This window comes from Carcharodon carcharias, chromosome 1 (genome assembly GCF_017639515.1).
Source record: "Carcharodon carcharias isolate sCarCar2 chromosome 1, sCarCar2.pri, whole genome shotgun sequence".
Lineage (NCBI taxonomy): Eukaryota > Metazoa > Chordata > Chondrichthyes > Lamniformes > Lamnidae > Carcharodon > Carcharodon carcharias.
Window position 1 is genome coordinate 168,302,747 of NC_054467.1, and position 15,153 is coordinate 168,317,899.

The 15,153-nt window shown below is 42.4% G+C and overlaps 1 protein-coding gene across 5 annotated transcripts in view; it reads right to left on the minus strand.

Moving 5' to 3' along the window:
* ppwd1 (peptidylprolyl isomerase domain and WD repeat containing 1) overlaps positions 1–14,575 on the minus strand; it is a 41,459-nt gene extending 26,884 nt beyond the window's left edge. For all 5 annotated transcript variants that reach the window (XR_005944296.1, XR_005944295.1, XR_005944293.1 and 2 more), the window contains exons 1-3: positions 14,432–14,575; positions 9,076–9,178; positions 7,509–7,612 (exon numbers count right to left, since the gene is read on the minus strand). Coding sequence is in view for 2 of the 5 variants with exons in the window: in XM_041198348.1 (XP_041054282.1) it covers positions 7,509–7,612; positions 9,076–9,178; positions 14,432–14,549 (325 nt within the window). In the remaining 3 variants the exon portion in view is untranslated. The remainder of the gene's footprint in view (positions 1–7,508; positions 7,613–9,075; positions 9,179–14,431) is intronic.
* Positions 14,576–15,153: the final 578 nt, after the last annotated feature.

Genomic DNA, 15,153 nt, shown 5'->3' on the forward strand with positions numbered 1-15,153 from the left:
ACTGGCCATTCCAATAGCTGATAAAGTTTATAAAATATTGAAAAACAAATAGAATCTTATTATTGGTAAAGCAATTCCAGGAATTACTTCAGTTAGAATCAGAAAATGGTTACGCAGCATTGAAGGAGGCCATTCAGTCCATTATGTTCATGCCAGCTGCCTATGAAAGCAATTCAGCTAGTCCCATTCCCCTCCCTTTTCTCATGGTCCAGCAATTTTTATTCTCTTCAGATAATTAGCTAATTCCCATTGAATCTGCCTCAACCACAATCTCAGGCAGCACATTCCAAATCCTAACTACTTGGTGCATTCCATTCAAATAAATCTTTTCTGTGCCCTCTCCAATGCCCTCACATCCTCGCAGAATGGACATTATATTCCAGGTAAGGCCATGGTTGTTTTATAAAGGTTCGTCATAATTTCCTTGCTTTTGAACTCCATGCCGCTATTTATAAAGCTCAGGATTTTCTATGGCTTACTGAACAATTTCTCAACCTGCTCTGCCACCTTCAATATTTTGTGCACTTATATTCCCAGGACCCTCTGCTTCTGCAATCGCTTTCAAATCGTATCCTTTACTTTCTATTGCCTTGCCTCATTTTTCCGACCAAAACATAGAAACTAGGAGCAGGAGTAGGCCCTTCGAGGCTGCTCCGCCATTCATTATGATCATGGCTGATCATCCAACTCAATAGCCTGCTCCCGCTTTCTCCCCATAGCCTTTGATCCCTTTCATCCCAAGCGCTATATCTAACTCCTTCTTGAAAACATACAATGTTTTGGTCTCAACTACTTTCTGTGGTAATGAATTCCACAGGTTCACCACTTTCTAGGTGAAGAAATTTCTCCTCATCTCAGTCCTAAGTGGTCTACTCCATATCTTTAGACTGTGACCCCTGCTTCTGGACTCCCCCACCATCGGGAACATCCTTGCTGCATCTACTCTGTCTAGTCCTGTTAGAATTTTATAGGTTTCTATGAGATCCCTCTTCATTCTTCTGAACTCCAGCGAATATAATCCTAATCGACTCAATCTCTCCTCATACGTCAGTCCCGCCATCCCAGGAATCAGTCGGGTAAACCTTCGCTGCACTCCCTCTTTAGCAAGTATATCCTTCCTCAGATAAGGAGAACAAAACTGCACACAATATTCCAGGTGTGGTCTCACCAAGGCCCTGTACAATTGCAGCAAGACATCCCTGTCCTGTACTCTAATCCTCTGGCTATGAAGGCCAACATACCATTTGCCTTCTTTACCACCTTCTGTACCTGCATGCTTACCTTCAGCGACTGGTGTACAAGGACACCCAGGTCTCATTGCACATTCCCCTCACTCAATTTATAGCCATCCAGATAATAGTCTTCCTTCCTGTTTTTGCTACCAAAATGGATAACCACACATTTATCCACATTATACTGCATCTACAATGCATTTGCCCACTCACTCAGCTTGTCCAAATTACGCTGAAGCATCTCTGCATCCTCCTCACAGCTCACCCTCCCACCCAGCTTTGTATCATCTGCAAATTTGGAGATATTACATTTAATTCCCTCATCTAAATCATTAATATATATTGTGAATAACTGGGGTCCCAGCACCGACCCCTGCGGTACCCCAATAGTCACTGCCTGCCACTCAGAAAAAGACCTGTTTATTCCTACTCTGTTTCCTGTCTGCCAACCAGTTTTCTGTCCATCTCAATACAATACCCCCAATTCCAAGCGCTTTAATTTTACACGCCAATCTCTTATGTGGGACTTTGTCAAAAGCCTTCTGAAAGTCCAAATAAACCACATCCACTAACTGTCCCTCATCAACTCTACTAGTTACATCCTCGAAAAATTCCAGTGGATTCGTCAAGCATGATTTCCCTTTCATAAATCCATGCTGACTCTGTCCGATTCTGCCACTGTTTTCCATGTTCTCAGCTATTAAATCTTTTATAATGGGCTCTGGGCTCGACGTCAGGCTGACTGGTCTATAATTCCCTGTTTCCTCTCTGTCTCCCTTTTTAAATAGTAGGGTTACATTAGCTACCCTCCAATCTGTAGGAATTGTTCCAGAGTCTATGGGATGATCACCAATGCATCCACTATTCCTAGGGCCACTTCCTTAAGTACTCTGGGATGTAGATTATCAGGCCCTGGGGATTTATCGGCCTTCAATCCCATCAATTTCCCCAACACCATTTCCCTACTAATACTGATTTCTTTCAGTTCCTCCCTCTCACTAAACCCTGTGTTCCCCAACATTTCTGGTATTACTGTCCTCCTGTGTGAAGACAGAACCAAAGTATGTATTTGGTTGGTCAGCCATTGTTTTGTTCCCCACTATAAATTCCCCTGTTTCTGACTGTAAGGGACCTACATTAGTCTTCAACAATCTTTTTCTCTTCATATACCTATAGAAACTTTTACGGTCAGTTTTTATGTTCTCTGCAAGCTTACTCTCGTACACTATTTTCCACCTCTTAATCAATCCCTTGGGTCCTCCTTTGCTGAATTCTAAACTGTTCCCAATCCTCAGGTCTGTTGTTTTTTCTGGCCAATTTGTATGCCTCTTCCTTGCATCTAATACTATCTCTAATTTCCCTTGTAAGCCATGGTTTGGCCACCTTTCCTGTTTTACTTTTGCGCCAGACAGGAATAAATAACTGTTGCAGTTCACCCATGCGCTCTTTGAATGTTTGCCATTGCCTATCCACCGCCATCCCTTTAAGTAACGTTTCCCAATCCATCATAGCCAACTCACGCCTCATACCATCGTAATTTCCTTTAAGATTCAGGACCCAAGGCTCAGAATCAACTACGTCACTCTCCATCTTGATGAAGAATTCTATCATATTATGATCGCTCATCCCCAAGGGGCCTCGCACAATTAGATTGCCAATGATTCCTTTCTCATTACACAATACCCAGTGGAGGATGGCCTGTTCTCTCATTGGTTCCTCAATGTATTGGTCCAGAAAAACATCCCGTATACACTCAAGGAATTCCTCCTCTATGGTATTGTTACTAATTTGATTTGCCCAATCTATATGCATATTAAAGTCACCCACAATTACAGATGTTCCTTTATTACATGCGTCTCTAATTTCCTGTTTAATGTCATTCCCAACATCACCACTCAAGTTTGGGGGTCTATATACAACCCCTACTAACGTTTTTTGCCCCTTAGTGTTTCTCAGCTCTACCCATACAGATTCCACATCGTCGGAGCTAATATCTTTCCTCACTATTGTGCTAATTTCCTCTTTAGCCAGCAATGCAACTCCACCACCTTTTCCTTTTTGTCTGTCCTTCCTAAATACTGAATACGCCTGGATGTTCAGTTCCCATCCCTGGTCACCCTGCAGCCATGTCTCCGTAATCGCGACTATATCATACCTGTTTGCATCTATTTGCGTGGTTAATTCATCCACTTTATTGCGAATGTTCCTCGCGTTAAGGCACAAAGTCTTAAGGCTTGTCTTTTTAACATTACTTGTCCCGTTCCCACTATTTTTCACTGAGACCCTGTTTGATTCTTGCCCTTGATTTCTCTGCCTATCACTTTTCTTATTCCCCTTTCTGTCTTTTGTTCTTGTCTTTGATTCCCCTTCCCCTGGCTCCTTGCATAGGTTCCCATCCCCCTGCCATTTTAGTTTAAACCCTCCCCAACCACTCTAGCAAATGATCCCCCTAGGACATCAGTCCCGGTCCTGACCAGTTTGTACTGGTCCCATCTCCCCCAGAACTGGTCCCAATGTCCCAGGAATCTGAAACCCTTCCCTTCACACCATTTCTTCAGTCCCGTATTCATCCGATATATCCTGCTATTTCTACTCTGACTGACACTGGTAGTAATCCTACTTTTCAACTTACTTCTTAACTCCGTATATTCTGCTTTTAGGACCTCAACCCTTTTTTTAAACCTATGTCATTTGTACCAATGTGTACCACGACCACTGGCTGTTCACTCTCCCCCCTCAGAATGTCCTCTAGCTGCTCTGAGACATCCTTGACCCTAGCACCAGAGAGGCAACATACCATCCTGGAGCCTTGTTTGCGGCCACAGAAACGCCTATCTATTCCCTTTACAACTGAATCCCCTATAACTATTGCATTCCCACACTTTTTACTCCTCCCCTGTGCAGCAGAGCCAACCACAGTGCAACAAATTTAGCTGTTGCTGTATCACTTCACACTTCCCTGCATTAGATTTTGTTAGCCACATAACCACTCATTCCTGTCTTCATGCACTTGAAATCTATCACTCTCCTCCTCACAGTTGGCAATTCTTCCAATTTTTGTGTCATCCACAAATTTTGAAATTGTGCCCTGGGCACCCAAGTCTAGGTCATTAATACAGACCAAAAACAACAGTGGTCCAGTTACCAACCTCTGAGAAATCCACTATGTACCTTCCTCCACTTTCCTATCACTCAGCCAACTTTGTATCCATGCTGCCACTATCCCTTAAATTCCATGAGCTTAAATTTTGCTGACAAGCCTGTTATATGATACTTCATCAAAAAATTTTTGGAAGTCCATGTACACCACATTAACCGCATTATGCTCATCAATCTCTCTGTCACCTCATCAAAAAACTCAAGCAAGTTAGTTAAATACTCTTTGTCCTTAACAATTCCATGCTAGACTTCCTTAACCAATCCACATTTGTCCAAGTGACTGTCAATTTCGGCCCGGATTATCGTTTCTAAAGCTTTCCCACCACCAAGGTTAAACTGACTGATCTGTAATTGCTGGGTTTACTTTTACATTGTGTTTTTGAACAAGCGCGTATTATTTGTAATTCTCCAGTCGTCTGGCACCACCACTGTATCTAAGGGGGGGGGTTGGAAGATTATGCCCAGTGCCTCTGCAATTTCTACCCTTACTTCACTCAGTATCATTGGATGCGTCTCATCCTGTCCTGGTGACTTATCAAACTTAAGTATTGCCAGCCTTTCTATGACTTTGACAGCATATTCCCCTTGGCAAAGACAAATGCAAAGTATTCATTTAGTACCTTAGCCATGTCCACTGCCTCCAATGCATAAATCCCCTTTTTGGTCTCTAATCAGCCCCATCCTCCTTTTATTACCCTTACCCTGTATATGCCTATAGAGGACTTTTGACCAATGGTTACCAAGACACCTGTGATGAGAACAAGCACAGCAGGGTGGATGGGAAAACTGATGATAGGGGACAGTGTGCTTGGGGGATAGATACTGTTCTCTACAACAATCAGGAGATCCAAGTACAGCTAGCCTTTCGAATATCTTTTTGTCAATTTTAAGCACATGCAATGACTCAACTGCACCCCCTTTCACCATGACTTTGGCAGCCTGTTCTTCCTTGGTAAAGAGAGATGCAAAGTACTCATTTATATGGCTATACCTTCTGTCCCATGAGTAAACCACTTTTTGGTCCCTAATCAGCCCCAATCTTCCTTTTAACTCTCTTTTATATTGATATTCCGATAGAAAACTTTTGGATTTCCTTTAATATTAGCTGCCAATTTATTCTCATACTTTCTCTTTGCTTCTTTTATTTTGTTTTTCACTTTCTATTTGGGTTTTGTATATTCAGCTTGGTTCTCAATTGTATTATCAACTTAACGACAAAACTTTTTCTGATTCATCTTACTCTCTTTTGTCATCCAGGGCACTCTGGCTTTGCTTGTTCTACTTCCCCCTCTCATGGGAATGTACCTCAACTGTGCCCAAACTATCTCCTTATTAAAGGCAGCTCATTGTATCATTACAGTTTTGCCTGCCAATCTTTGATTCCTATTTAATTGGACTAGATCCTTTCTCACTCCAATGAAATTGGCCCTCCTCCATAATTTCTTTCTCCCCTGGATTGCTCCTTGTCCTTTTCCATAGTATCATAAGGGTTAGGTTAGCTATGATCGAGGTCTCCTAAATGTTCCCCTACTGACACTTGATCTACCTTATTCCCCAGAATCAGGTCCAATAATGCCTCCCTCCTCATTGGGCCAGAGACATGCTGATCCAAGAAAATTCTCCTATACACACTTCAGAAAGCCTTCACCCACTCTGCCCTTAAAACTCCCCCATGACAACCACGCTAGTTTTTGCACTTCTCTGTAATTTTCTTGCAAATTTGTTCTTCTATATCTTTCCCACAAGTTGGCAGCCTATAGAATACACCAAGTAGTGAAATGTTATCTTTATTGTTTTAGTTAAGATGGCCTCAGTCCAGATTTGTAGCATGAAATTCCTAAAATGTTGATAGCAACAAATGAAATTTCTTCAAGACAAGTGTATAATAAGGAGTACTAACATCCTTTTACCTTAGCTCCCAAAACAGAAATGGGAAATCTTCAGAAGATCCATTTATAATTGCACCAAATAGATATTTTTCGTTTAGCTCCCCTAATGTGTTCCCAAAAAATGACGTGCTAAATTAAAAGTACACTAAACAAAAATAATTTTACCATAAGAAAACAAGCAAAAATTTGGTTTGTGTGCCTGCTACAGGCCCAGCGCTGCCTACTGCCATCTTCCCTGCTCATTGCAACTGCACAGGTCACATCAAGCACTATCGGGTAAAAAAAATCTGAATGGCAACACAGAACAAAGGAGGCTCTCACAAATCTTCTTACAGAAGCAGGAGTAGCTCCGGTGGCAGAAGCTCGCGGACAGTCTGTATCTGGGAGCGTTTTTGAGACAGGTAACCAGGCTAACAACCAGGCTGCTGCAGGGTTTGCATGGGGACCCGATGGTGAACACCGGCCTGGACCTGAGCAGCTTCCCTGAGTATCTGGACCGGGTGGGTCTGACCAGCTCCTGGCCACTCCTCACCACCACCACCACCACCCACATCCACTTTGAGCACTCAAGTGGCCTGCAGCAATTTGAGAGCATGGTTGTGCACTGGGTTGATAACCTGGAGGGAGTGACTTGCTGAGCGAGTGGGATGTCATCCAGTGATCAAAGCCTGCTGGAGGGCCAGCAAATACAGGGAGAAAGCTGTGTGGCCCCATCAGCTACTGAAGTACAGAGATATCAACAGCGTGGGCAACCGGCAGCTCACCATGCACGTTAGAGCATTTTACTAAAATTCAGGTGGTTGTGAAAGCTGAAGGCATTGAAACTGTAACTAAATTTTGGCATGTTTCTTAACGCACGAGCAGAAATAACTTATCAAATGCGCTAGATTGAAAATTGAGGTTGTGGCCAGCAGCGCTATTTGGGAAAGTTTCCTATTTTTAAAGCTTCGCCAAACAAAAACGCTCTAAATGGGGTTTTCTTTACCAAGAATTGTGCATCTGGAGTTCAACCTATCAGCCAGGCCACAGCAGATAGAAGTTGGCACTTTAGGTGTTTTCAACCTTTTGTTAGCATCGAGAGACAAATCTCAACATCGAAGTGCCATTCATTTCCTGCAGTTTATTCTCAACAAGTGTGACTACACAAAGAAAATGTTATAATTTGCTTTGATGTTCATTTTAAATTGTAAAACACATGTATACAACTTAGAATACCCGAGCATTTTACCTAAATGACTGCGAAAGTGCTTAACAAACTCTATCCCTTCATCATACTTCTTCTTCCAGAATTTGACATGTCCATCCTGACTGGCTGTTATTACGAAATCTGTCCTGTTCATTTACAAATGAGACAGTAATAGGTTAATAAGCACGAACTTTGGAGAATTTACCTCATTGTAGTACTGTACTTATAGAAGGGGAAAACTTTCAGCAATTTAACTGTAAGAGAAAAATATCAATGTCCAATGAACAATAATCAAAAGTTACAAGTTAATTACAACAATAATTACAACTTTATCTATACATCTTTAGTTCCAAAGCCTCTACCGCCTTTGCTTTGAATTTTCAACTTGGAACAATTTGCATCAGGGTCAGAAATAATTACTTTCAATGGCACACAAACAAAGCGTGCACTTAAGTAATTGTGGTTATAACTGCTTGGAATTGTACAATAATAGGAAATTTACCATATCTGTGACTTGATTATTTTTTAATCCTTTATCAGACAATGCTTTGCTGAAGGGAAAAAAGACACCGAAAATAATCTCTGGTGTATTCTACACAATTTGCACATATACTCTACTTCTAGCACAAAAAGCAACCCAAGCAGCTTCACATGGAGTGGGAATGGTGGTTGGCAGGGGAGGGAATTGGTGGCAGGAAGCAAAGAGAGAAAGAGAAAAAGAAGGAAACACAGAAATAAGAGAAAGGATGCCAGATTCGGTGAAATGACCTAAATCTTGGTTTTCGGAAGATTTTAAAAGGAATTGAGGATTGCGGGGGATTGCCATGAAGGGCCAAAGTGGTTGAAAGCTCTATAACATTAAGTTACAAGGTCTGCAAGAAGTGTAGTTTTAACAAAACATAAAGGTCCAGGCTGAGATAAAAGACTGAAGGAAGTTAGAGACAGAGCAGGACAAGGCATTAATTAGAAGGATTTGAAGGCTATGATGACTTTAAATTTAATGTGCTGGAGGAATGGGAACCAATATGGATCAGCGAAGGGTGAGTGAAACTTCAGTGTGCAACAAGATGAGGTTCCAGGTTGGAGCTTACAGAAGAAAGGAGGGCGACGGGGGAGATGGGTTTGATACAGCAACAAGAGGTGGTAGGCTGAGAAAGTGTCGAGTGAGATAAAATAGTAAACGTAGAATGCTGAAAAAGGGTCTGATGAAAGGAAGCATTACTGACTGGGAGGATGAGAGAAGCAAGAGCATGGCCTGGAAAAGGCCTTAAAAGAGAGACCTTGGGTCCATGAGACAGCAAGCAAGTGGAAAGAGGGAAATCTTCAATTTATGGGTCAATAGCAAAGAGATACAAGGGAAGCAATCAAAACAAAGAAACATTACAAGAATGAAATTTCAATGATTACTCAAAAAAACACTTTGGTACAAAACAGTAAATTTGTCTGCAGAATTACTTGTTTATTGTCAAAATTAGTAAATAACTAACATAATCCCACACCAAGACAATGTTCAAAATAAATAAATAGGACAGTAATAAACATCAAATCACTTGAATTCCATATAAATTTTAGTTTGTTCCAGTTTAAAAAAAACGAGAGGAGGTCTTACCGTGTACACACCATGTGCGTTATAATATCTCTGTGCATGTAGCTACGCTCATACATTGAAGCACTCGGCAGGTTGTCGAGATACACATGTTCAAAGTCAAGAACTGCAAAGAAACAAAGCAAATGTATTTCCAATTTTAGAAAGATGTTACAATCTTGGTAGAGACCAATAACTTTAAACAAGAGTAAATAAAAATAGAACATGCTGTTTAATTCAACTTTAAACAAGAGATTTGAATTCCCAGTGACCAACTTAAAAGAATTGCACAAGATTTCAAGTTTTAAGACTTTTAGTGCAACAAACCAACTAAAAGCAACATCAACTAAACAATTACTATTAGGTAACTAAAACACTAAACTACAAAAAAGACAAAACCCCCACCTTTGACTTTTAACATGATAGAAAACCCCACGCCACAGTTATACTTTATGTCCCGCGCTCTGCAGAAAAAGTTTTAACAAGAACCAGTCCAACATCACTCCTAGCTTCCAATGGGTTCCTTTCTCCCCCATTTTGCCAAGTGACAATCAAAAAGCAATTCTCTCAGTTTCCAGAGAAGTACAGAACCAAATACCAGCAGTAACGGTCACTCCAGCGATTCTTCCCCAAGCTGCACACACCCCTGGCCACACCAGGACAAATCTTTCAGATTCCTTACATTGTCACAACATGTGTCTCTTCAACCAGAGACCGTCTTCCCTCTCAAATTTTGCCTGGTAGTTGATAGAAAAGCACACTCATCTCCTGATCACACTAGCTGCAGTCCTTTGTCTCTATGTGAGACTTCCCTCTCTCTTTCTGTCTCAGAGACTGAAAGTCTATCCACAGTCAGCCCAGCTGTTTTTGCCTTTGTTTCCAGGTGTGTTCGGGTGTGGACATTTTACACTGTGCTCCCAGTCTCACCCTAGGCCTTCCTGTCCCCACTGTAACCAAGCTTGTGTCGGGCAGAATTTGGAACAGATCACTTGGCTCACTTCACTACCCCTTTTTACTTTGAAGAGACCGTCTTAATGTGATTTTGTGAAAACATAATCCTGTTATAAAACCTCACATTCATAACCATAACCATGCTGCACATTTTTTTAATGCACTACACTTCATATTCTACATCCAAAATCTATTTCTTCAATTCTATCCCAGCTAGGTCCTCAATAGCAATGCGTTCCCAAAGTTCTGCAGTGCTAACTGTAGCCAGTTATTCCTCAAAACCAATCTCTTCGACTAAGTTTTCAGTCAGCCTTCCTAATATCTCCCTTCCTGGCTTGATAACCATTTTCCTTATACCCATCTGCAAAGTGCTGGTGGAGTTTGATCCACATTAAAGAAATTATAGCTTTGGACTTATTTCACTTCTAGGTCTGCCTAAAGCACCTTGCTGGTTCATCATTATACCCTTTGTGAACAAAGGCAGAATATTTGGTTACCACAAAACTATCGTCAATTGTCGTAAAAACCATCTGGTTCACTAATGTCCTTTAGGGAAGAAAATCTGCCATCCTTACCTGGTCTGACCTACATGTGACTCCAAGCCCACAGGAATGACCTCACAAGCCACTCAATTCAAGGGCAGTTAGTGGGGGGGCAACATATGCTGGCCTTGCCAGTGACATCCACATCCTAGGAAAGATTAATTTAAAAACCGACTTCATAACCCTGGCCACCATCTGATGCTGAACCAAACATTTGCATCCTTACTCAGCATCCTGGCGAGTTTGTGAACACATTTACCAATCACAAAAAAATACTTAGTTTCAGCTTCATAACAGACACTTCCACCCCGTGTCTGCCAATCTGGCACTGAAACTCTTATTCTTGCCTTTGCCATCTCCAGGCTCAACTATTCTAATGTTGTTCTGGTCTGCGTCCCAGTCACCATAAGCTACAGCTTACCAACTCCATTGCTGTATTCACACTCCTGTCCTTTCTGGCCTGCATTAGCTTCCAGTCCCTTAAGTAAGAGAATTTTATGTTTGTCATCATGGCCTGGCCACTCGCTCACTTGAACGCCCTTTGGTTTTTAAGGGATATTGGCGATCTGGTTAAGAAGAGAGAGGTGTATAGCAGGTTTGGGCAAAAGAAGCAAATGAGGTCATTGTAGAGTATAGAAAGTGTAAGAAAATACTAAAAAAGGAAATCAGGAAGGCAAAAAGAAGACATGAGGTTGTTTTGGTAGATAATGTGAAGGTAAACCCGAAGGGTTTCTACAAGTATATTAAGAGTAAAAGGATAGTAAGGGACACAATTGGTCCCCTTGAAGATCAGAGTGGTCGTCTATGTGTGGGGCCTCATGAGATGGGGGAGATCTTAAACAGTTTTTTTGCATCAGTATTTACTCAGGAAACTGGCATAGTGTATAAGGAAGGGGAGAGGGAAGGGGTTGGGTTGAAGGGGGGAAGAGGGTAGGGAAACAAGCAGTAGTTTCATGGAACATATAGAGATTAAAGAGGAGGAGCTGCTTGCTGCCTTACAGCGAAAAAAGGTAGATAAATCCCCCGGGCCTGACATGATATTCCCTCGGACCTTGAGGGAGACTAGTGTAGAAATTGCAGGGGCCCTGGCAGAAATATTTAAAATGTCCTTAGCCACGGGTGAGGTGCCGGAGGATTGGAGGGTAGCTCATGTTGTTCCATTGTTTAAAAAAGGCTCCAAAAGTAAACCAGGTAATTACAGGCCAGTGAGCCTGACGTCAGTAGTAGGTAAATTATTGGAAGGTGTTCTGAGAGATCAGATATATAATTATTTGGACAGCCAAGGGCGGATTAAGGATAGTCAGCATGGCTTTGTGCATGGTAGGTCGTGTTTAACGAACCTTGTAGAGTTTTTCGAGGAGGTTACCAAGAAAGTAGATGAAGGAAAGGCTGTGGATGTTGTCTACATGGACTTTAGTAAGGCCTTTGACAAGGTCCCACATGGGAGGTTAGTTCAGAAGGTTCAGACACTTGGTATCTATGGAGAGATTGTAAACTGGATTCGAAATTGGCTGTGTGGGAGAAGACAGAGAGTAGTAGTGGATGATTGCTTCTCAGACTGAAGGTCTGTGACTAGTGGTGTGCCTCAGGGATCTGTGCTGGGACCATTGTTGTTTGTTGTCTATAACAATGATTTGGATGATAATGTGGTGAATTGGATCAGCAAGTTTGCTGATGACACTAAGATTGGAGGCATTATGGACAGTGAGGAAGGCTTTCAAAGCTTGCAGAGAGATCTGGACCAACTGGAAAAATGGGCCAGAAAATGGCAGATGGGAATTTAATGCAGAAAAGTGTGAGGTGTTACATTTTGGAAGGTCAAACCAAGGTAGGACATACACAGTAAATGGTAGGGCACTGAGGAGTGCGGAGGAACAAAGGGATCTGGGAGTTCAGATACATAGTTCTCTGAAAGTGGCGTCACAGGTAGACAAGGTTGTAAAGAAAGCTTTTGGCATACTGGCCTTTATAAATCAAAGTATTGAGTATAGGATTTGGGATGTTATGGTGAGGTTGTATAAGACATTGGTGAGGCCAACTTTGGAGTATTGTGTGCAGTTCTGGTTGCCTAACTACAGGAAGGATATCAGTAAGATTGAGAGAGTGCAGAGAAGATTTACTAGGATGTTGCCAGGTCTTAAGGAGTTGAGTTACAGGGAAAGATTAAACAGGTTAGGAATTTATTCCTTGGAGCGTAGAAGAATGAGGGGAGATATGACAGAAGTTTACAAAATTATGAGGGGTATAGACAGAGTAAATGCGAGTAGGCTTTTTCCACTTAGATTAGGAGAAATAAACACGAGAGGACGTGGCTTTAGGGTGAAAGGGGAAAGGTTTAGAGGGAACACTGGGGGGAACATCTTCACTCAGAGAGTGGTGAGAGTGTGGAACAAGCTACCATCTGACGTGGTAAATGCGGGCTCAATCTTAAGTTTTAAGAATAAATTAGACAGATACATGGATGGGAGAGGTCTGGAGGGTTATGGACTAGGTGCAGGTCAATGGGACTAGAGGAATAATATTTCAGCACAGACTAGAAGGGCCAAATGGCCTGTTTTCTGTGCTGTAGTAGTGTTGTTGTTGCTCTATCATTGGCAATTGTGCCTTTACCCATCTAGAGACCAAGCTGCAGGATTATCAACCTAAACCTCTCCATCCTTCTCTTCCCATTTAAGTATCTGCCATGGCTCAATAACAACTTATATTTATACAGCACTTTTAATAAAATAAAATAACCAATGCACTTCACAGGAACATTAGAAAGCAAAATTAGACACTGAGCCACACAAGGCAATATTAAAACAGTTGGCAAGCATTTGATCAAAGAGGTAGGTTTTAAGGAGTATCCAAAAAGGAAAAAAAAAGAGGGCTAAAGGTGGGAAAGTTTAGGGAGGAAATTACAGAGCTTAGGTGGCTGAAGAGACAGCCTTCAGTGGTGAAGTAATTCAAATCGGGAATGCACAAGATGCAAGAATTAGAGCAGTGCAAGTATCTTGGAGAGTTGTGTGGCTAGAAGACAGGGAGGAGAAAGGCTGTGGAAAGATTGGAAGACAAGGATGAGAATTTTAAAATTGAGGCTTTGTTTGACTAGGAGTCAATCTAGGGTCAAAAATCACAGGGGCAATAGGTGAACAGGACATCAAGCATGTAAGAACACGGGCAGAGTATTGGATGACCTTAAGTTAATGGAAAGTAGAATTTGAGAGGCCAGTCAGCAGTGTGTTGGAACAGTGAAACATAGAGCTAAAAAGGGCATGGACGAGAGTTCCAGCAAATGAACAGAGGCAGGCAATATTCAGGGTGGAAACAGGTGGCCTTAGTGATGGTGGAGCTATGCCTCAGTGTCTCAAAGTCAGAAAAATGTAGGTTCAAGCCCCACAACAGCACAAAATCTCAGCTGCATTCCAGTGTAGCGCAGAGGGAGCAATGCATTGTATGGTGCTATCTTTCTGGTGAGATGTTAAACTAAGGCCCCATATGTCCTCTCAGGTTTTTGAAGAGGTACAAACTATTTATTCCTGGTGCCCCGCCCAACATTTATCCCCCAAGCAAAATCACTAAAGCAAGTTATCTGCTCATTATCAACATCTTCTTTGTGGGAGCTGTGCAAATTTCCAGCTGCCACATTTCTCATTACAATAGTGACTACACCCATAGGCTGTAGAGCGGTTTGGGACATCCTCAGATCGTAAAAGAAGTTTTATAAATATATCTTTGTTTAAGGGGCATCGTTGGCCAAACACTTGGTCGATTTTCCTAGAGTAATTATAAGGTTGAGGTTGTACATGCTGATGATCGGCACAGCTGTATTCAGGGAGAATTCCTCACTCTAATATGGCTTATGTGTCGGCTCCTCCCCGCGCCGGCAATCAGACGGGCCCAGCTACCTTTTCTTTTCTTTGCGTGCACAGCCTGCGAGGGCAGCGGTCCCACCCACTCATCGTCCGCTGACTCCGACCCGCTTTCTCCTGGCGACAGCTCTCGCTTCTTGGTCGTCGCCGCCATATTGTGATAACATTATAACCTCTAACCTTTACCCTCGGAGTGATTGACAGGAGCAGGGAGAACAAAAGGGGCGTGGCCTCTACCTCATTGGTTTATGATGGCCCGAGGGCGGGGCTTATATGGGAGCGTAATCAGCGGGCGCGGCTTGAGGAAGCAACTTTGAAAGAGAATTGGTGTCAAACGATGGACCAAATCCGACAGCACCTGTGATGTCAAAATCTGGACTCATGTTGGGAGATGCGAGTCCGGACCCCGCGGAAGTCCTGGTGCACATGTGCCAAAACTTTCGATGGGCTGCATTGACCCACCAGCTGGGATTGGAAGTCCCAGCTGAAAAATCGCAAGAAGGCTGGGTCACTGGAATCGCTGTGGGCAACGTCAATGCGTGCAGCATCGATACTGACCAGAAGATCTAGGCCGTTAACTCTGTTTCTCTGCACCTATAGTGCTAGGCATAGAAACATAGAAAATAGGAGCAGGAGTAGGTCATTCAGCCCTTTGAATCTGCTCCACCATTCAATATGATCATGGCTGATCCTGTATCTCAACGCCATATTCCCACTCATTCCCCATATCCCCTGACGCCTTTAGTGACTAGAAACCT